At 40.5% G+C, this 21,806-nt stretch overlaps 2 protein-coding genes across 2 annotated transcripts in view; one reads left to right on the top strand and one right to left on the bottom strand.

Moving 5' to 3' along the window:
• Positions 1-4,953: 4,953 nt before the first annotated feature.
• LOC105453698 (transmembrane 7 superfamily member 3-like) lies at positions 4,954-10,840 on the bottom strand. The gene is made up of 8 exons (XM_011695859.1): positions 10,625-10,840; positions 8,989-9,327; positions 8,278-8,546; positions 7,878-8,049; positions 7,411-7,578; positions 7,148-7,285; positions 5,819-6,082; positions 4,954-5,741 (listed from the first exon to the last, which is right to left on the bottom strand). The coding sequence occupies exons 1-8, from the start codon at positions 10,731-10,733 to the stop codon at positions 5,536-5,538; spliced, it is 1,665 nt and encodes a 554-aa protein (XP_011694161.1). The 5' UTR covers positions 10,734-10,840; the 3' UTR covers positions 4,954-5,535.
• Positions 10,841-11,021: 181 nt separating this feature from the next.
• Positions 11,022-21,806, top strand: part of LOC105453697 (caskin-2-like) — a 22,640-nt gene continuing 11,855 nt past the window's right edge. The window contains exons 1-5 of the mRNA XM_011695858.1: positions 11,022-11,230; positions 19,105-19,185; positions 19,322-19,478; positions 19,833-19,978; positions 20,132-20,254. Coding sequence (XP_011694160.1) covers positions 11,127-11,230; positions 19,105-19,185; positions 19,322-19,478; positions 19,833-19,978; positions 20,132-20,254 — 611 coding nt within the window. The 5' untranslated portion in view covers positions 11,022-11,126. The remainder of the gene's footprint in view (positions 11,231-19,104; positions 19,186-19,321; positions 19,479-19,832; positions 19,979-20,131; positions 20,255-21,806) is intronic.

Genomic DNA, 21,806 nt, shown 5'->3' on the forward strand with positions numbered 1-21,806 from the left:
AAGTGATCCCCCTGTCCCGAGACAGGGCGCGGCGTTTCCTCGCGCTTGGCTTGGCCGACGGTGACGATCGCCGTCGCGACGCGCCACCGGCAGACGCGAAGAGAGACGCTAACGAGGAGAGCTCGTCCCCTCGATTAAGTTCGCGCGACCGCGTGACGCCGATCGCATCGAAGACGCGCAGTTAGTGCCGGTTGTACGTGGAATGAACACAGCTCCGAATGACGATGCGAGTGTCCGAAATTTCTCTCCACTGTCTTGTAAGTTAAAGAATTCGATTTGTTTACTTTTGCGGGCTGATGTATTTGTTAACGGGAACGTTGTCCATCCAACGTAAGTGCAAACTGGCGAAGGCTAAAAATAAAGCTTTTTATCAGGAACGTCATCGAGAGCATGCTTGACAAATGACGTTTGCAATTACCTCATGGTGTTCCGATTGATCGGACAATATTTAATTGTTCGTAGAGTTAATATCATTAAATCGTGTAATTTCCTCGCATGTCGGATTAATAACTCGCGTCCTCGAATGTTTACGACCGTCAATTTTCTGAATGGCAATACCTATCTACGAAACTATTCGATTAGGATTAGGAGATAGGATAGGTTTCCTCTCCCTTCTTGAACAATTTGTAAATTTACCAACGCCCGCATTGGCGATCGTAATGGAGCAGCAGCTCGTCGCAATTAAATCCTCTTTGAAATTCAATGAAAAAATTTTTTACCAACGCGACCTGATTACACGGAAGCGGAATTTTAGGCAGCGCAATAAGTTTTTGTAATTCGAGCTGGAACCAAATGGATAACTCGAAACCCATCTTCCACTTCGTGTCTGATCTAGATTTCGTAGATGTATACGCATGACCCCGGGTCACGCAGGGTAATTACCTGTTCACGATAGTGTGTGTAAATGATTTACGTTACGCTACCGTCATTATCACGTCGAGAATTTTCGCGTGAAGAACCATCGAGTTATCGTCGTGTTTGTACAGAAAAAAAAAAGAAGTTTCCTTAAGGTATTCATTATGTAATTTGAACGCGATCTCTCGCACATCTGCCGATAGCTTTACTGCTATAAAAGAATCTTTTTCATCAGGCACCTGTAATGCGCCGGGAAAGTTATTTTTCACTTCGTCCAACATGCGCGAATTCTCCCTTTTCAGTTTCCCAAAGTCGATCGATGTCAAGAGCATTCATTAAATTTACAGCGGCTCTCGTTTTTCGGTATCGGGGAGCTTTATTACCGGATTTATTGGATAGCGCCGGGCGCATATTGTTTGCCGCACGTTGTATCGGTTTCCGGCAAATATTTTCCTTCGTGTAAGGGCGGCCGCGAACCGCGTGGAAATTGAAAGGGAGCCGCAGACACGTAGGCGGCTCCCGCCGAAATATATTCTCGCGAGAGTTTAGGGTGGTAGAGCCTCTCTCTCCTCCGATGAGGCTGATTTCGTTGCGAGTGGGAACGGTTTGCGGGGGTTGATAGCTGCCTGGAGGGCGGCTTTTTATTCAGCGAGGCCGGCCATCGTGTCTGTCGGCAGATATGGCGTCGGAAAGACACTGCTCTCGAAAGGATGTTACGGCCCCTAATCTACGTCCGTTTGCGAACGATGTATATCGATCGACAACTTTATACGTAGAATTAATATCCTAGAGATATATAAAGGAAAATAATTTTTAAATATATATATATATACATATATATATTTATATATATTTATAATATATATTTTATATTTTTTATTTATACTTTTAAATAAAAAAAATTCTTTTGAGAAAAAACTTGCAATTTTTTTGAATATTTTTTCTGTTGTTTACTTTTGTTTGTTGTACATGATAAAAATATTGTTATTACATTATTATTAATGCGAGTGGTTCTTCACGCGTGGATTCGTCCGGTCGCGCTTTTGCAAACGCAACCGGACGCGCAATAAAGATCGCCGCGTGTATTTCAAATTATTCTAGATTTAAAAAAAACCTCATCGAGATCGGTGTGCAAGATTTATCGAGAATAGCAATATTACAGCTTCAAATCCTCTTTAACGTAGTAACGCGAGAGAATAGCACTTTTTTAAATTTCGCGTAAAACTATTTGACACATTTGCGAACGATGACAGCATGGCCGAAATGTTCGATTTGAAACTTTTCATTTACACGTCTCTCCATGATGTTCATTCCGGTCCAAGATACACGATTCTAGATTAAGACAATCCAATCTGTAGCTTGTACCATCGTTATTACCATAATGAAGGCACAGTGTAAGGCAGTATGAGGGCACAGAATGAGGTCGTGAAGAGTGAAACGACGTAATCATAGGGAAGATTTCGTAAGTGTCACACAGTAATGCCCGGAAGGCAGCAAGTAGCATGGACGTTTGCGTCGGGTATTTATTGCTATTAATGTAAATGTATCGCTGAAGCTAAATGGACCGAGGAAACGGATTCGTCCTCCCCGAGCGAATCGCGAAATATTGGTGCTCGCAGGAACGAGAAATCTTTATTGGCATCGAACTCGTTGATCATCGTCGCGCACACGAATCGAAGCACATTCTTTTCGATTATGCTGTATAAAGATAACTGTAAGATAGCATTTGTTACTCTCTTTAAAACCAGTACTGTAAATTAGAGATAATTATCACTGTATATAATACGTAAATAAGTTAGACGAATTCTCCAGTTATGTTCGAACGTATCCACCTTATAAACTAACGCAACATCTTATCCGTGTATTCAGTGTTCTCCCTCACACCGAAACGATGACTCCGTTATTTACACCGTGCAGCAGCAGAACTTCAATAAAATCAAATGATCTGAGCCTACATTTATTCACCTGTCATTTCACGAAACGCGTCGAAACGCAGAACCATTTTTATTTCGGAGAGGTGAGTTTTGGAACGGATCTCAATAGACAAATATACATGTAAAATTAATTATTACCAACAAGAATATGAAAAAATTTTGCATAATATTTTACGTATTATTTAAAAGAGTAATCCTGCGAATAAGGCGATTGCGTTTATTGCTATTTTAAAGCTACACTCTTTTTCACGAGCGATATATTATTTTACATTGTGGAATTTTTACAATAATAATTCCAGAAATCAAAAAGATAAAAATTTGGCGATTCTGTTATTCATGAAACTAGATAATTTTTTTCGCAAAAATCGCAAGAAAAAATGTCAACCACCTGTGCAGCCTTATTGTGATTTCAATTGGTGTGTATATGCGTGATCCAGTTAATCGATGCATTTCGATCACCACCTAACGGGAGAGTAGCACGTTTTTTTAGTAATTGAGTCGCGCCGCACGATCGCGTCGAATAATTAGTCACTGATTCGTAGGTGTGGAAAAAACGGCGTGAAAATAGCGATTCGATATTTTCGAATTTTATCGTTCCAGAACTCGAACGGGAGGGTTTTTTTTTCAGGAGGCAGCATTGTGCGTGCGTGCCGATATTTTCTGTCGCGATGTGCAGATATTTGCGAGCGTTTTTCCTTTTTTTTCCTCGGTAACGCGCGTAACGATCGTTTTATCGACAATGCTAACGCGTGTCGTAATAAATGTAGGTGACGAACTCTCTACAATTAATCAGCAGCCAATAGATAACCGTGGACGATATAACATTGTGTTAAACAGTAACGTGTGAAGTATGTGTAAAATTACGCCACTCGGAGCAGCGTCGCTCGTTTCTCGTCGGCGTTTACACGGTCACGTAGGGCTCGTGTAAACTTGTTGAACGTTTATACGCGAAGAGCACTTAAATGGAGAGTGTACTGTGTAAATTAGTAAATTTATATTTTTGGAAGAAAACGAAAATAAAGAGCAGCGTGAACTGAAAAAAAAAAACGCTGGAAAATCTTCGGTACGTCTGAATAGCGCCGCTGTAAAATCGATCTCGCGACGATAAACTCCAATTCGAGACAACTTTTATTTAAATCCAGTCAATACCACTTCCTCTCTCTTGTTAGAGAAATTTCATCCAATGTGAAAAAAACTCCTTGAGGAATTTTTTTTCAACATTAAATTACGCATAGAATTTTTTTTAATATAGAAAACGTTTCCCTCTTTGTGTTAGACTTATAAAATGTTTTATAATTTTGTTACTGTATAAATATTGCCACAATTTATATGTATATACATATGTAATTTCAAAAATAAAATAGAGAAAGAGGTAAACATCCAAGAAAAGAGATATGAAGCGCCCAGAATTCAAAGAATTCACAGGGATCCGAAGTAGACTGAAATATTTGGCATCCTCTTCGTGAATAAATTTCGACATTCTTGTTATTTAACTCTTTTTAAATTATTATATACATATACTTACGTGTTTAGGCATTAATTGATACCTCCTTTTCTTAATCGAGGAATAATTGCAAAAATGTGATTGTATAAAATCGAAAAGGTAAATTATATATAAAAACATTTGCGTTCATCGATACTATTTCTCTACTCGAAGAAGTATTCCGGGACGAATTGAATACGCATCCGCTAAATGGTTGCGTATTACACACGTCTGCACGAAGATCCTCTGCAAACAGGCGCTGCACTTGCAACAGGCTGTGCATTTCGCGAATAGTAGATTAAAGTACTCTTCTCATTTATTATGTTACCTTTGTGAATCCTGCATTTGCAAAGAACTTTTGCGAATTGAACGTTACCGCAATTTTATGCGTATGTAAAATGCGTTTCAGCGAAATTTATGCTTTAATCGTTATACAACCCAACATTACGCGGAAGTGGTTACGCGACTTTCTTATTATCTGTAATGATACTACTAATAACAACTACAGTGTATGAATATTAACAAATTTATTAATGAAAATAATATATTATTGCGACAGTAATCTATGTAAGTGTTGTGAATAATGAGATAATATTGTTGCTGTGATTAACTTTAAGATTGTAAGTAGTAGGAAATAGAGAACCACTGTTAGGTGTCACTGTCTCGATTCAATAAATGTTATTTCATTTTAAAGCCAAATCATCATTCTTTATTCATATTGTTATATTCCACATTAACATTACGTAAGTTCTTATATAATACATTACAAAAAATATAACAACATATATATACTCATCAGCAAAAAAACCGGGTACCTAGATTTTAATAGATGCCCAGTTTTTTTGCCAGTGAGTATATATATGTATATATATATATATATACATGACTATAATAAAATATTTATAATAATGCTGCACAACTGTAATTCACGACTATCAATTATATTTTATTGTTTCGTAAAACATAAAATTAGTTCTTTGGTACATATTAACATGAAAACCAACATTACAGTTATTAAAAAAAAAAAAAATTTTCATGTTAAAAACTATAAAGAATTCACAAATTAAATATTCAATATAATCTGTTGTGCATCATTATGTGATTTTATGCTCTGTTTAGAATATCACATTTTAATATTTACGGAAGTACGAGAAGGAGAACAGGTTTGTATGACACTGATCTACTATCTATAATTATACTACAAGAAACGTTATTAATTGAGATTTGCGACTTAAATCAATCTTTTGATAATATTGACGTTGTTTATACTCGCATCAAGCGAGACGGCCTGAGCCGCCTGAGAGATCTTCCAGAACTTCCAGCAGAAGTGCCACGATAGTTAGCCAGCAAAGGTACTCTTTCATTAGTAAACATTATTAAACTCATCTCACAACACAATAAAGAAGTACACGATAGTATAATCAATCGCGTTATTATCAGAACACTCCAGATAATTAGCAAAGTTATATCTGAAAAGAATCGATCAATAGAGCGAAATAATCGGCATTATTTTTACACGAGTAATAAAGCAGCAGCGAGGACATACCTGCACTTTGAAAGGGCGGATATACGAACGCTAAATGAAATCCGGGTATAGTTATCCTCCTGATTATGGTGACAATAATATATTTCAAATTGCTTCCGATATAGTAATCGAGCGCGACGATTACGAAGTAAGATCCGAAAATCGCACGCGCAATCATTTCAGCGGCATGGGACATCGCCATCAGAAGTATGGTTATTGCAAGTATTAGGATTGCGAATATAGGCCAGAATAACCAATTATGCTCCAAAATGCAAAACATCCAAGCTGTAAGAAACCGGTAATGAGTTATGCATCGGTGTACACGCATTTCCGTCGCGGTAATTTCAACGCGGTACGTCGTTGCGGCGTGCGAAAATTTCGGTGGTCCAATTAACAGACGCCCAGATACATCATAATCGTCCGTTTTACCGCTGCCGTGGTGCAAGCGGTTGGCTCAGAGTAAACAGCGATCGCGCGGGATCATCTGTCGGCGGGATAGAATTGGGCCCGATTCGCCGCTCCCGTGCAGTTGTGCATGCACGCATCGCGTAATCTAAATAGGCCCCGGCGCAGAATAAATAAACGGAGACACAATTAGGTAAATGCGAATCTTCCAAGCTGGTTACACCGTGACGTGGGAGTCGCGCCGGCGGGTAGTCCAGCATCGCGTGCGCGCGCGTGTGTGTGCGTGCGTGCACGCGTATCCCGCGCGCGGTGGCGGCAGCGACGGCGGCAGCGACGAGCGCATTTTTGCGTTTGTACCCCGGGCGAGGGTAGGCGAAGGGTAGTCGCGGCGTTATGGTGAGAAAGGTGGGAGGCAACGTGAATGCGCCATGCCGCTTCTGCATGGGGGATTCGGCGGGCGAGGTTTCCACATGAGCGGCCAGCATTGATAGAAGCTACGGGGAGAAACTGACTGTGTGCGCCTCTCATCCCTTCGCCAAACTCGAACTAACTTCGGGGTGGCGGCGCAGCGCGGCTCTATCCCTCCGCTTTTAAGCCTGGCTTTCATTATTTTCCTATAATTCGCAACAGCCCTTCGCGAGCACCGCGGCGTGGAGAGGCTACCTACGATTCCCGCCTTCCCTATCCCTTCGCGTCTACTGTATATTATGTGTTACACTGTATTTCGCGACGAGTTTTAGTACTGCCGATACCTGTAGCACACTGAGCGCGATAGTTAGGACGTAAACTGACTACTGATTCACGACAAAATAAAAAATATATAAATTGCGAAAAGGGCCTTTTGGAAAAGGGACCAAGACTTGTTAATATATTTCTTTCTCAATATATCGTTGCAAGCCAATGCACTTTTCTGAAACGCGGCTTTGATCGAGACGTAATACGTACCTGAAGTACCCGCGTAGAGATATGCGATGCATGCGCACAGGAATCCCAATGACACATTGCGTAACGATACAACACATAAGAGTGCCGATACGGCTGGAGTAACGAATACGGCAAATACCAAACCTATCAGGACCTTGACTGAAAGAGACAAGAGTCATTAAGATCGCGCGTATTTTCTCGATGGATAAATCAAATATGATAAGTTGTAATAAATATATATTGTTTCATTGAAATGTTTCGATAAAAATTGATGTATGTATTACTTGCAACGCTGTCGCCAATATATAATGTTGCTATAATGTACCCAAGGACACCAGTTATCATAGAACTCGGTAATAAATCATCTACAAAAGCGCATTTGTGCCCGATAATAATTGACAGAAAGCCTATAATTAGGACCAGGGCGCAAACTATCTTTGCGAATGTGTCATCTAAAAAAAAAAATGACAAAAAGACAAATAATTATATTAACCTTTTGTGAGACACTTAACATGTAATTTTGCGATGTCTGAGAGATAGTTGCATGTTTGAAAAGGCAGAGAGAAATTGTTTAAAAAAAAAATATTCATACTTTTACAATACTACCTCATTAAAAGAGAGGCATAATTCTATCGTGAAATGTATATATTTTACGCAAAAATATATAACGTTTTAAATAGACTCGAATGTTATCCGTTATCGTCATGATGAAATATAAAATGGTGGTTTGAGAAAAGATAAGAAAACGCACTCAAACCCTGACAACTCTCCGGATAGAGCAGAGGGCTGCAAGCGTACGTAAAGATCGGAACGTAAGCTGAGGAGTAATCTTCGTAAGTAGCAACTGCGGCATAAACTGATCCTGTGCCGGCGTACGCACTGTAGATACGTCTCATGGAACTCGTAAGAGCACCTGCTGGTATCTACCAAGAAATATTCTTAATTGTACGTTGATTCTTTTTAATCACTATCAGATGCATTCTAGTGAACGAGTATATCGGCAATCTCTGCTAACGAATCTCTACCTGTGCAGATTACTATAACCACTGTGCGTGTATAGAATATAAATAAGCCGAAATAGCGCGCTATCAGTTCCACACATGGCATATAGTCGGAGACTGGAATTTTATCTGTCTAATAAAATGAGATACCTCGTCGCCGTTCTGCGCGATGTCGTGCGCGGTCAGCATACTCGCGATCGCGTCGAAATACGTATCCGGAGTGAAGTCCTGCCTGGGCAGATAAAGACGGTACATCTTGTGCTGCACCGCGCTTTTTTCGCAGGGAACCGGTGAACCGTCTGGGGCGAGAATCGAGGCTGGCTGCGTGTCTACCATTATCATGCCGTTTTCTGCGCGGAGCTTTTGATACGGCGATACCTCGATATCGAATTCCATATTACAACCGCCCGGTGTCGGCGCTGCGGAGGGAAACAACAATCGGCCAATGAACGACGCTCTGATGAATTCTCTCGATACTCGACCAATTTTGCCATTACGTACGCCGTCGAAAACGGTTAGCTATTCAACCAATTTACGCGCGACGGATAATAGAGATGCGCCGCAAATTAATCGAATGCACATCTTGGTATGATTCCCGATTTGTTTGTGCCATCGCGAACAACGTAACACGGCTATTTAATTTAATACAGCATATAATTTTTCGGTCTTTATCGCGTAAATATTGTCCTCTTGCAATTGTCTTTATACATATAATATGGCCATTAATTTTATATTATATTAATGGGCAGAGCGCGCGCGTTGTGAGCGGCGCCGAATTTAATTCCAACGAATAAATATTTTGCTCGAAAAGGAAAGTGTGACAAGGACAGAGGTGTATGTATTAATATTATTTGTACTTACCATTTCGGCCATACGTGACAATCACGAGCAATGCATCGAGATTGTGCACGTTGTCGTGCTTCAAGAATACTTGTATTGGGCCCGTTACATCATGCGTTTTTAAGTACAGACCAATGTTCGAGCCGAATAAACTTTTGCTCGACACTTTATCAAGTAGCGCTTTGTCGTAAGATAACGTGGCATTGTATTGAAATGTGTGAATTTGTAGAATAATAAACCAAATTTCCGATGGAATATCTGTCACAGTGATGCTTAAGCGATTAAATGGGACTAAATTTATTCGTTGTTTAAATGCGTCATTCTCACTATGATTCCATAAAGATACGGTTATTCCACTGTCTGCAATACAATACATTGAACGTCGATATTATTGAAGATAATTACAATAATTACATTGTACTTTATTATGAAAAATTAAATATTTCTGTAATTTTTTGTATCTTTAGTGATATTTATTTAATTTCCGACGCGACACGAGAGCGCGTGAGTTATAGATGACCCTGAGTTATAGATAATTCTAAATATAAAACAACACAAAAAATATATCCACAAACGTACATCACATCACACAAAACATCCGTATCTGCACGTATTCTATAATAAAGTTTTGAGCAAAGCCCAGTGGAAGCAATTCGATATTAATGAAGATAATTACAATAATTACATTATACTACTTTATTATGAGGAATTAAAGATTTCTATAATTTTTTGTACCTTTAATACTATTTATCTAATTTCTGATGCGACACGAAGGCGCGCAAATTACAGATAACACAAACAATATCCACCAACGTCAAAATATCTGTATTATGTATTCTGTAATAAAGTTTTAAAGCAAAGTGCAGTGAAAACAATTCGATGAATAGCAATTACTTGTAACTATAGTATATAAATATAAAAAAATCAGATCTGCTTTTCGAAAAATATTAAGATTAATTGTTATTTATTGGCCGCAATCATTGACATGTAATGTAGGGATTTGAATATTATTGGGATAACAATTTGAACGAAATATCCAATTATTACCCTGACATAAATATTTACTCGCTATCTGAAACATTTAGGTCATAACATTTTATACATCTCGAAAAGTGTACTTGAATGCTTCAGTTACTAAAGTTATGTTTATATTTTAAATAGTTTAAACAAGTATACAGACATCCGGGAATTGCTTGCACATTTTGGAAAATCAAACTGTCAAATTATTGGAGTATTAGTTTCAAGTAGTTATCAGGTGATAATCGATACCTGAATATTTACTTACACATTTTAAATAACGTATAAACGAGCATTTAGATATTCAGACATTACCCGCACTTTTTCAGGAAGTGTGTAAGTATTCAATTGTTTAATATTATACTAATTTCGGATAATGGGCAGATATTTAGATATTTATATCAAGTACCAGAGTAACATTCATATGTTTGCAGTAGCAGGAGCAGATCGATATTATCAGCACATTTTAAGTAATGGTAAGTATTATTCGTATAAATTTCGAATAGTGTGCAGGTACCCGCATAATTGAATATTATGAGCTTTAAAACTTACATGAAGCTTTAAAACTTACATGAAAACTTACATATTGTTTACAATTTTGTGGAGCAGTTTGTTGAATATTGAGGTTATGTACGCTTACCAGACACTGATTCGGTAGTCGTATTTTCTAACGCCGCCGTTACGTTACCGAGAAATAACGATAAAACTAATAGAGGAAGGATAACAGCTCGATTCATGTCGGCGCACATCCCGTGTTTACTCGCTCAAATTGCTGTCCAAATGCGAGCCGACGTTCTCGTTGCGACGGCGAATCGGTACGGCGCAACAGCTGTCATTTGACACTCGGCTCTACGGAGCTCTCGTGCTCGTTCGTGGCGCTCGTACACAACGGCGGTACGCACGATTCGCGCTATCTCGCTCGCTCCATTCATAAGCAGTGCGGAGCGAGCTTCGCCGTCTCGCTCGCACCTGTTACGTTACTTTAGCGGGGCATCCAGCTTCGCGAGGCCGCCGGACGGCAGCGCGTCAGTTCGCCCAAGATGGCCACGTTGGATCAATGAAACGCGAGTAATCGTAGTGAAAACACAAATTGACAAGTGTGCGGGCGAACATCGCGGCTTGTATCGCGGTGTAAATGGACCATGGGCAAGGACCAGGAGCTGCTCGAGGCAGCAAGGAGCGGCAACGTCACCGTGGTCGAGAAGATCCTCGGCCAGCGAGCCAAGAGGAGTGGTCCACTGGCAAGGTGGGTGTCACCGGAGCCAGGCTTGACAACTTCTGCCTCGTTGTCGCCTTTCCTCGTTACCGAGGTCATTTCCTCATTCCCAGTTCCCGGCTCGCCCAGTTCTCGACCCCTTTGATGACTTAACGACCGCCGTCTCGTCCCGAGTACGTCGACACGGGCATGACACATCGTCTCGCGCATTCCATTATCGAACCGCACGCCGTGCGCTCATTTCGGCACACTCCGATATTCGCGTCTCGCCGATAAGGCTCCGCCGCAAGGATCCTCCGGCCCACGGCTCGGCACGGTTTCGCAATTCTCTCCGCGGCGGCCGGGCTTGATGAGGAAACTCACGCGAACGGGGTTAAACGAACTCCCACCGATGAATGAGCACCGGCGTTCTTTTCTTTTCTTTTCATTTTTTTTTTTACCACAACGATGACGCTTCTTATTACGATAATAATTCCTTCACGCTCGATCGAACGTACCGTGTCGTCGTTCGATTAATCCATGGCTGTCGCGATTGACCGCTCGCCAGGATTTCTCGCCGTTAGCTCTACCGTTAATTACACGAATCATTGCCCGCGTTTCCACCTTTATTTCGGTCGCGAACACGTCCGCGTTATCGAGATTCCTATTTCAATTTTGTACATCGATTAAATAACGTTTTGGTGTAATGGTATTTAATGTAAGTAGTTTAATATCTCTCTCTCCCTCCTCCCCCCTTCTTTTCCTTCTGACATTAATTTTATTTCATCACGATTTTTTCATGCAATCATGTGATTGAATTGAATCTTGTAATTACTCCATTAAAGACAAAATCACTATAATGGTTGAGTTTTGTCCTATTATTAGAAATATAATTAGGCATTATAATGCATTGGCAGTAATATTTCGTTCGACAGTTCTGTTCACTCGAATAGCTCATGATTTTGCCGTGACCATGAATCATATCGAACACGTACACTCGGTGACGTTGCATGCCGATGTGTTGATACCGAGCAAGGACTTTGTCGTCAATTATCTAGAGCCGCATGCAATGTTTCCTGCAACGTCTTTCTCTAAGCTGTTAACATGAAATAATTAGTATCGTTTAGCACTTACGTTCTTTGCCACGCTACGAAGAATATGCAACGAAGCACAGAAATGTAAGAAAAAAAAAAAAATTTGAAGTCGCGTGTTAAAAATGCGTTGCCTCTATTTCCGAGCTTTAGCTAGCAACGCGCTTATCGAGTCACTCTACTTTCTATTTGCGGCGATAGCTAGCTAGCGGGATCTGTTTGGCGAGTGGCTATTCTCAAGGGTTCATCGATAACGCGGAAGAACGCAATAGGCCACCGCGAAAGAGCAGCGACCCCCGATGATCGGATTCCCGTTTTAGTTTTCCCACACGAATGTGGAGACATTTAAATCCTTCGCGAATGAATTAACGCTAATTGCAAACGATTTCGCGAACACGTGCATCACCATGGGAATGTCCCGTAATTTCGCATTTATTTCGCGAGAACGCGCTGACGAATAATCGGATAGGCGCGAACGAATGTGTTTCGTCCCGACGAAAAAGTTCCGCGCGCGGAAATAAATTAACGACCGGTGTACGGCAATGTCGTCATTATGGTCAAAATCAGAGTAAAGCAATTGTTCAGTCATCTGTCAGGTTGTCGCACGCCCGTCGAGCAACGCGATACTCGCATCGATTCGCGCGATGCTTAAGCCCTAACTACACTGCCCCATTTTTGACGCGATATCATCGCGTGTCTAATTACTTCAGAATAACGTAAAGCTTAGATTTCTCTTTCGAACGATGTGAAAAGTACACCTAGAAAATAAATCGCTTTATTTTCAGCTCGAGTCGATATATTTATTTTAATATCATTACGTATTTTATGATAGAAGTCCACACGGTGCTTAATTAATAAAATCAATTTTTAAATTAACTTTATTCTAATCTCAGAATTCTCTCTGAAGACTACGTTTTATATTAAGAGACAAATATCATAATACGCGCGAGTCTATTGAGTCTATTTAAGAGATCGTTGTAAAGTCATGTAACATAAAGGGAGCCTTAATGCGCCTTGTAACATGCGTATTCAAACAGACGATTAGTCACCGGACGTGTAGAGCGAGTCGATCGAACGCGAATCCGAATGAATTTATTATCGCGCCGCGTCCTCGCCTCATTCAATTATACCGCGATCGCCGATGGTGTCGTTCCGAGCGAGTGACGCTCGCGTAATTAGTGAAACACCGTCGTCTACTCGGCGGCGCTCTTTATTGACCCAGTGCCGCGAAGTCCTCGACAAAGACGGACTTTGTCGACGCTCTACTCGCTCTTTCTCATTAATTAAGTCATGCTACGACGACGGCGCAAGAAGCTCACGGTTTGTTTTTCGAGGGACTCGTGCGTGCGTGCGTGCGTGCGTGCGCACGTGCTACGCATTCATGCATTTTAAGAATGACTGCATCGCGCGACGATGCAAAGAGGTAAAGGACATCGAGGGAGTGAGAGAGAACGAGACAAAAAAAAATCCATTTATTATTCAGAGTGAGAGAGAACGAGAGAAATCTGTTTATTAGAATCAGCTCTATCAGAACAAATATAGACAAATATTATTAATACGATATTGACAAATATACACTATCCTGGATTATATTTTTCTTGGGCCATGATAGATGTCAAAACTTGGAGGAGAAATGATAAGGTATAAATAAGTAAAGGCAAAAAAAAGTTTCTCGCCTGATATCGGCTGGCTGTTACTTTATATCAGATATCGAGATTGATATTGGGTATTGATTCAAGCAAGATAATACCAGAAAGCAAAACTAGGCCATTAAATTTTTATTACGAAAATCAATCAAGCGTAAGAGATGTGCGATAAATTTTCCATTACATGCATTTACCATTTAAAAATCAGAAAATAGAAATACAAAAAGCAATTGGGAAGCTTTGCAATTTTTGTTCACCGTCCTTTAAGGACTGGTAAGAGGGCGACAATCCGCCGTCGGTGATTCCTAAAATGTATCATAACGAACGCGCCGTTTCTCTAACGAATTGTCTCTCGTGCCTGACGTCGGGAGCCGCGCAACTACTTGTCCGTAACTACAAAGCCAGCCCGCGGCAACTTCTCCCGCGCGATTTCTTCTTCTCGTTACTCCGCGACCTCTTCACCGCTCCTTCCCCCCTCCCCCCACACGCGCTTGCCTTTTTGCCCTTCTCGTCGAGATCACAGAAAAGCAATATAAAACGCGACCGTCCTGAGAGAGCGTCCTCCGAGCCCCTCGACGCCATCCCGGCGGGTGAGCTGAGAATATTTTGCGATGCTAATCGCGAAGTGGACGCACCACTTTTCGTGTACGAGCGCCCGCGAATGTATGCTTATCCTTTGTTCACCGTTGGCTTTTTTTTTTTACTTTGTATAGGTGTGATAATTTTAATCACAGCTTCGTAAAAGAGACAAAGCTAGGAAAAATCTTCTCGCGAGATAGAACATAAGAAAATCGATACTGTAACGTGAATTATGTAATATAGGGTATAAATATTCATATCTCTCACACATGATATATATATATATATATATATATATATATATATATACATATACATATGTGTATGTGTGTGTGTGTGTGTGTGTGTGATATACATGTATGTATGTATGTTATGTATAGTAAGTTCAAATTTGTCGGAAGTAATTTCATGCCAATTATAAATGTGTAATAATCAAAATCCAATAAATTGCAGCCGGTTGATTTGCTTGCTTCGCAGTATTTGCGATAATTAAAATATGTTTGAAATTAAATATATATTAGGTGCGCAATCTTTTACCGAGAAAAACTCGTGTCTATATTTTTCTTCAAGATTACTGTTATTACTATTTTTAAAATATTCTACATGTATAAATTTGTACTAAATGCAGGTGTTTCTCTTTTTTTTTCTCGCGGCACCTGTCGTCAAATATTTCCGAAGAGGACATTCGGTTACGTCAGCACGTATCGTACCTCTCTTCTTTGCCGGAGGAAACTATCGATTGATGCCGTAGCACCCCTCACATGTATACACCCTCACAGCTTTCAACTTCTCTCTCGCACGCTCGCGTTCCCTCTCCCTTCCTTTCCCATCTCTCTTCCTCCCTCCTTTTCATCGCTTTCTCTTTTGCTCCTTCTCCCTCTCAGCCTAGTTTTCCTCTACACTTTGCCTCCGGCATAAGGGTGCGTTCGCGCTAGACACTCGCGTTCATGGAGTCGAAAAGACCTCTCCGTTTATCCATCCGCGCGCGTTTTATATTTCTTTTTAAGATACTTACGGAAGTTCCATTACCGACTGAACCCAAGTACTCGTATGTTTGCATCGTTCATTATAATACATAAAGATTATTTCCGATCCTTCTACAATGAAGCGATAATCAAATATTAAAATTCATAACATTATTTTTTAATTTATTTTAATATTACATTTTCTTTCATATATTAAAAGCAAATTTAATTTTACATTTGTATTAAGTGTTTTTTAATACACTTAAAATTACTTATTCAATTATTTGTACATTTTTACGATTGATATACTAAAGATGTTGCTTATCATAATTAGGCCGTCCGGACAAGCTTATATATTTTCCTTTTTTTTTATTTTCGTATCGGAAAAGAACAAAAGCTACGATTATTAACGCTGCTGGAAACTGATCCGCGATGTCCATTTTGACCATGCAACTTCTTGATTAAAACCAACAAGAAATTACCATTATACGGTGTCCAACAGACGGTCCTTCCACCAATGATCGTCCTCCCCTCTATCTATATCTCTCTCGCCCCTCGTCTCATTCGTAATGTTCAGCGGGGTTACCGGGAGTACGATGTCCTTTTTGCAGACAATCTTCAGGGTTTAATTAAGGAACTTGGAAGAGCGGATGAACTCGATGAATGGGGCGGACGAAAAGTGAAAGGGCAACGTTGAGAGAAAAGAGAGATGGAGAGAAAAGGGTAGAAAAAGAGAGTCAAATGTTCTTTACTAACTCAGGATCGCAGCACGCGAACGCTTCCTGGTCATTCCACGGTATACGTGCACGTCGCGCGTGCACGTGTGCGGAAACGCGCACACGCATGACGGCGCAACGGCGTTTGTGTACATGGCTTTAAGAATTGTGCACCACCCTCGTTGTTGTCGGGACGTGGAAAACAAACAGCCATCTCGGCTCGACGATCGAAAGAGAAGGCGAAATAGTGAGAGACGCGCTCCGGTAGGAGGACAGAGAGCGGAGTTGTGCGATCGAGCACAACGAAATTCTAAAGCTTACAAATTGCACCGCAGGCGCAAGGAAACAAAGAAAAATTAACAGCAGAAAAAGTACAACGTCGTTAATAAGATCGATCGATTATAGATTTATTTTGCGAGACGCTTGAAAACAACTATACTTCTTTTTAGCGCCCGATTATGCTCATTATTATTTTTTTTTCGTGCCATTTCGTGATTTCCATTTTTGCTTCAGTGGTGCGTACGTTTTGCCACGCCTGTAATATCGCTCTCTTATGCGACACAATTTTCTTTTTGATCTCTGTTACAATGGTGTAAGAGTTCCTCGAGGAGATGAAGGGGAGAGTCTCGCTCGAAGCTTACGTCGATCGTCGCGTGCCGCCTACGGAAAGTCAGCGATTTAGAGTGCGTGTATCCGAGGGGTTAATGACGACGTTAGTTAATGACGGCGCGCTTTGATGTGCCGCTCGCATACTGGAAAAAAGTCTCCCGCTTACGTAATTGTTTTGTAAACTGAGCGCGATGCTTTGACGGCAACGTCACGTGGGCGTGGGATTAAAATGTGTGTATATACGCTCTTTTAACGAGGGAAAAAGTTCCTGCATTTCCTTCACACGTGCGAGTCTGCGAGATCGATAATGCGGGATTCCGGCGATTCAGATCGCTTGGAACTAATACGATAGTAAGTAATCAGTGATTTAATTATAAATTGCCATTTGAATCTAAATATCAATCGAATCGATCGCTCTCTCCCTCTCCTCTCTCCCCTCCCCCTCTACGCAATAATACTTGTTCCGTATATCACACACAAGATTCATAAACTATTGAGTATAATATTTTGCTGTAGGCGTACATTTATGTATAATTATAGCATTTATTATGTGTGTACATATAATAAATGCATGTATGTATGTATGTATGTATGTATGTATGTATGTATGTATTGTACATTTCTTATGTGTTAAAGATATCTGTAAAAAAAAGAATTCATTCATAATTCCTGATATTCATAGGTTTATCTCCTAGATGATAGACCGAGGGTGGAACATATATATTTTTGCGCTTCACTCCTCATATCGAAGATATATAAGAGCTGCGCAAATACCGTGCTCGAGTTGTGACATTTATTAGTCGTCTAATGTCAACATTATGCTGTCTAATAACATTTCTCATTAAGACGTACTTTGATGCGAATATACAATATGTATAGTACACTATATAAAAATAGACGATCATATACACCGTACACATTGCGAATTATTTTTCTTTTCTTAAGATGACCGGTGTCGCGAAAGAAACTATCAATTATCGAAATGTCGCCCTTTTTTTTCCACTGACATTTCTTAAATTGACGCCTCCTAGCGCCCATAATGTTTTAATCGTTAGCTACGAGCGCGACGAGAATATAATGAGCAGTGTATTTACTGGGTTAATTAGGTGTTGGCAATAAACTTACTGTTACGTGTCCAGCATTACAACAACACTACGTCGGAATGACTATGTCGGTTAGGTAATATCGCACTTACGGCACGTACGATCGTCGGAATTTTATTACTGTGAAATGAAAACATTAATTGCGGCTTTTCACCATTGATTCATTGCTGCGCGTAAATGCTTCGGTTCATGTCGCCAATAAATTCCTCATTACGGGCCTTTGAAAGATTTTGATTTCGATTATGCGCTTAATTTTTTCTTTTTCACAGCGACTTAGTCTCGCAAAATAAAAAAAAGAGAGAAAAATTTACTTTTATAAACTTTATTCGGATCTTTTTTTTTTGGAATATTCTCGAAATCCAGTCAATTCAAGCGCCTTTGAAGCGCGGATACTCAACGCTTCGAGGACGGCTGAATAGCCGCCGGCTTTCCTCCCCCTACGTTCCTCCAATCAAATCCACTTGGAGAGAGACGGGATAACGAGAAATTCCTCTATCGGCAAAGCGTTGCAGGAATATCTGGATATCCGATTCAATAAAAGGAAGCAGAAAGGTGGCGAGAGAGGGCGGGAGTCATAAGTCGCCGGAGAGGAGCGCTGCTATATAGCGCGCCTCTTCCGCTTTTCCCGAGGGTGCCGTCGTTTACACGGTGTTTGCGGGGGCGCGACATTTATCTCCGCGCGAGGGCAACAAAGGCACGTAATGAGAACATGTGTTGGACGCAGGAAGCTTCATTAGCGAACCTGTTCCTTTTCACGGAGCACATCATGTCATCTAACCGTATGCGCGCGGACGCGCAGATACCGAGATACGCCGCGATTTTTTGGCGCCGCGAATCCATGCCGCATGTCGTGTACTTTCTTCGAATCACGAATATCAAAAATAAAACTAAGAAATACAGCAATTCGATATCGAATCATCAGCAGTTTTTTAGTAAAAAAAAAAAAAAAAAACGATACGTGCGAATTTAATTCTTCTAGCGAATTAAATCTAACGAATTGTCTGTAAGATTATTTTGTAAAAAGATTTATATTTTAAAGAAATATTTTATTTTTTGTATCATCATTATTTGGCATCTTCTGCGATAAATTATAAGTTAATCGTGATTTATTAAAAATAAAATTTAAAAATCTAACGATAATTTATATATTAATATCTTTAATTTGATATTTAATTTGATTTTCTATTGTACGATTAAGCAATATTTCTATTTGCAGTTTACGTCGAGGACCAGGTGCTAATGTGCAAGACGCCAGTGGATATTCAGCTCTTCATCATGCAGCCCTGAATGGACATAGGTACAGTATCTTGAATATTTTTTAAAAGTGCTTTAGTATATTTTTTTTAGACTATTAAAAATTTGATGTCGCGTTTATCGAATTTTTAAAAAATAATCGTATTTTTTCTAATGTTTCTTAAAACATTTATTTGCAGAGACGTGGTCAGATTGCTGCTCCAATATGAGGCTTCCACCAATGTCGTCGATGCTAAAGGTTCCTCACCGCTTCATTTAGCAGCTTGGGCTGGAGACGCGGAAATTGTACGATTAATTCTCAATCAAGGTCCATCGGTACCAAAAGTGAATCTTGCGGTTAGTAGCATGACATCGATTTTATGAAAATTTCATTTTACATTATAAACGTATAAAATGATTATTATATAGGATGTGCTTTAAGCACTTTATTATATATATATAATAAAAAGATATGTATATATATATATATATATATATATATATATATATATACATCTTTTTATTAAACTAATATAAGAAATTATTTTACGAATACAATTATTTGTCAAAGCAACATATTTACTGTATTTTACCATGTATTTACTGTAATTCAGTTTAGTAGAAACAGCTTTGATGAATGTCGCAAATTAGTATGCAATATCTAAAAACAACTCTCTAAATATAATATAACTCTAAATCGTTTGGTTACAGACAAAGGATAACGAAACTGCATTGCATTGTGCCGCGCAGTACGGGCACACGGAAGTGGTGGCACAGCTGTTGCAATACGGATGCGACCCTAGTATCCGCAACAGCCGCGGAGAATCGGCGCTCGATCTCGCCGCGCAATATGGCAGGTAAATCGCACATACGACTATATCTTTTTCAAATACATATTTTCCCGTAAACACTTTATGATATTTGCGGATATTAAATTTCGCGATCGATATTACCGCTTCGATCGGAGAGGGGGGTGGGCATTACCGATGTAATCGTGACGTTTCTTACAGATTGGAAACTGTGGAGTTGCTCGTGCGAACGCATCCTGAATTAATCGAATCACTTCGTAATTCTTCCTCATCTCTGATCTTCCCGCATACACCATTGCATTTAGCTTCACGCAATGGCCACAGGTAAGAGTTTAATTTAACTTGGCGTATATAAAGAGAATAATTCATAAACCGCTAGAAAGTTTCAGTTAAAATTAACTATCGAGTTTATTATATTTATTATATTTATTAATACTGAGATATATATATATTTAAAAACACAGCTGCTTTATTTTGCCTTTTTTTATCTCACACGATCAATTTAGCTGTTTTAATTATACCCCCCGGCGTGGCGCATTATACAATCCCGCCCCCGTCACGCACATTCGGGTATTTTTGTTTATCTAAGGACCGCAATATAACTTCTTCCCGCGAAATGGTCACGCTAATTACTGGATAATGCGCAACGTGTATTGTGTTCGAGTACAACAATGGATTCGTTCGAGCTAACCATAACGATGTCGAGCCATTTGCAGCGCTGGCCATTAGAGCCAATCAGAGAGCACCGCGTTGCGTAATCCCGTCGAATACGATATATGCGTCCTCCGACTGGCATGATCCGATCCAACCCTCTACTGGTTACACGTCCCATATTACCGTCCCGTCGATTGCCCTCTCGTCCCTCCTCGAGCCACGCGAATGCATCCGATCGCATCACACCGGCAGCCGCTCTGTCCATCCGTGCGGATTGCTGACCGCCTCCCGATTACGAGAATCGTATTAATCACTGCCGCCGAAACGTATCGACCTATATTAATCGCGATGGCAGCGGTGGCGAAATACAATTTCTTTGCGTCTAAAAAAAATGTCACTTTCTTGCAGTACGCTATTTATCGTATCGAAATTTCACAACGCTGCATCCGTCTAATGAATAATAATAAGTCATCGGTATTGAACTGGAGTGGAAGAATCTTCTATGTGGAATAAATAATGTCATAATCATAGCCATCTATCTTGTGTAATATTATTCAATTAACTGAACCGCGTAATAGGGTGACAAAGAAGGAAGAGCGGATAATCGATTACGTCGAACCCACATGATCAGACGGCGAAGACTATAATCCGCCGCTTATATTCTTCGATAATCACGAGAAGTCCCTTCGGTCTCTATTAGAATCGCGATAACAAATTTTATTTCGGTATCATACACCGCGGGACGCTGTAACATCTCCGTTACCGTAGTCGTTTCGCATTTAGGATTTGGTGCCAGGCGATACGTTCTCGTTTAACAGGGCGATGCTAGCCCGTAATCCCACTGAGCTTTTTGTATATAATCGACGCCCGCGGAGACGAGAGCGGTGGAGAGGACAGCGAGAGGATGAACGATCGTAACAGTCCGGTTGGCGGTCGAATCGAATCGTGAATCGCCGCGAAACGGCAGTCACATTGTAATCGGGTATAACGCCGGTTTTTCTATGCAGCCGGTAATCGCTTTAACCGGCGCTTGCCGCTTATAATGCGATCGTATCGCGATATACAGTCCGGCGGCTGCATTTTCCGTCGATGCCAGCGCGAGGGTGCAGAATTGGCCAGGGGGAGGGGGGGGGGAAGCCGGGCGAGGAAGCGGTGGCGTGGGGCGGGCGTGAGAGAGAGAGAGAGAGAGAGAGAGAGAGAGAGAGAGAGAGAGAGAGAGAGA

This window comes from Wasmannia auropunctata, unplaced genomic scaffold (assembly GCF_000956235.1).
Source record: "Wasmannia auropunctata unplaced genomic scaffold, wasmannia.A_1.0 LD335996.1, whole genome shotgun sequence".
In the NCBI taxonomy this organism is placed as follows: domain Eukaryota; kingdom Metazoa; phylum Arthropoda; class Insecta; order Hymenoptera; family Formicidae; genus Wasmannia; species Wasmannia auropunctata.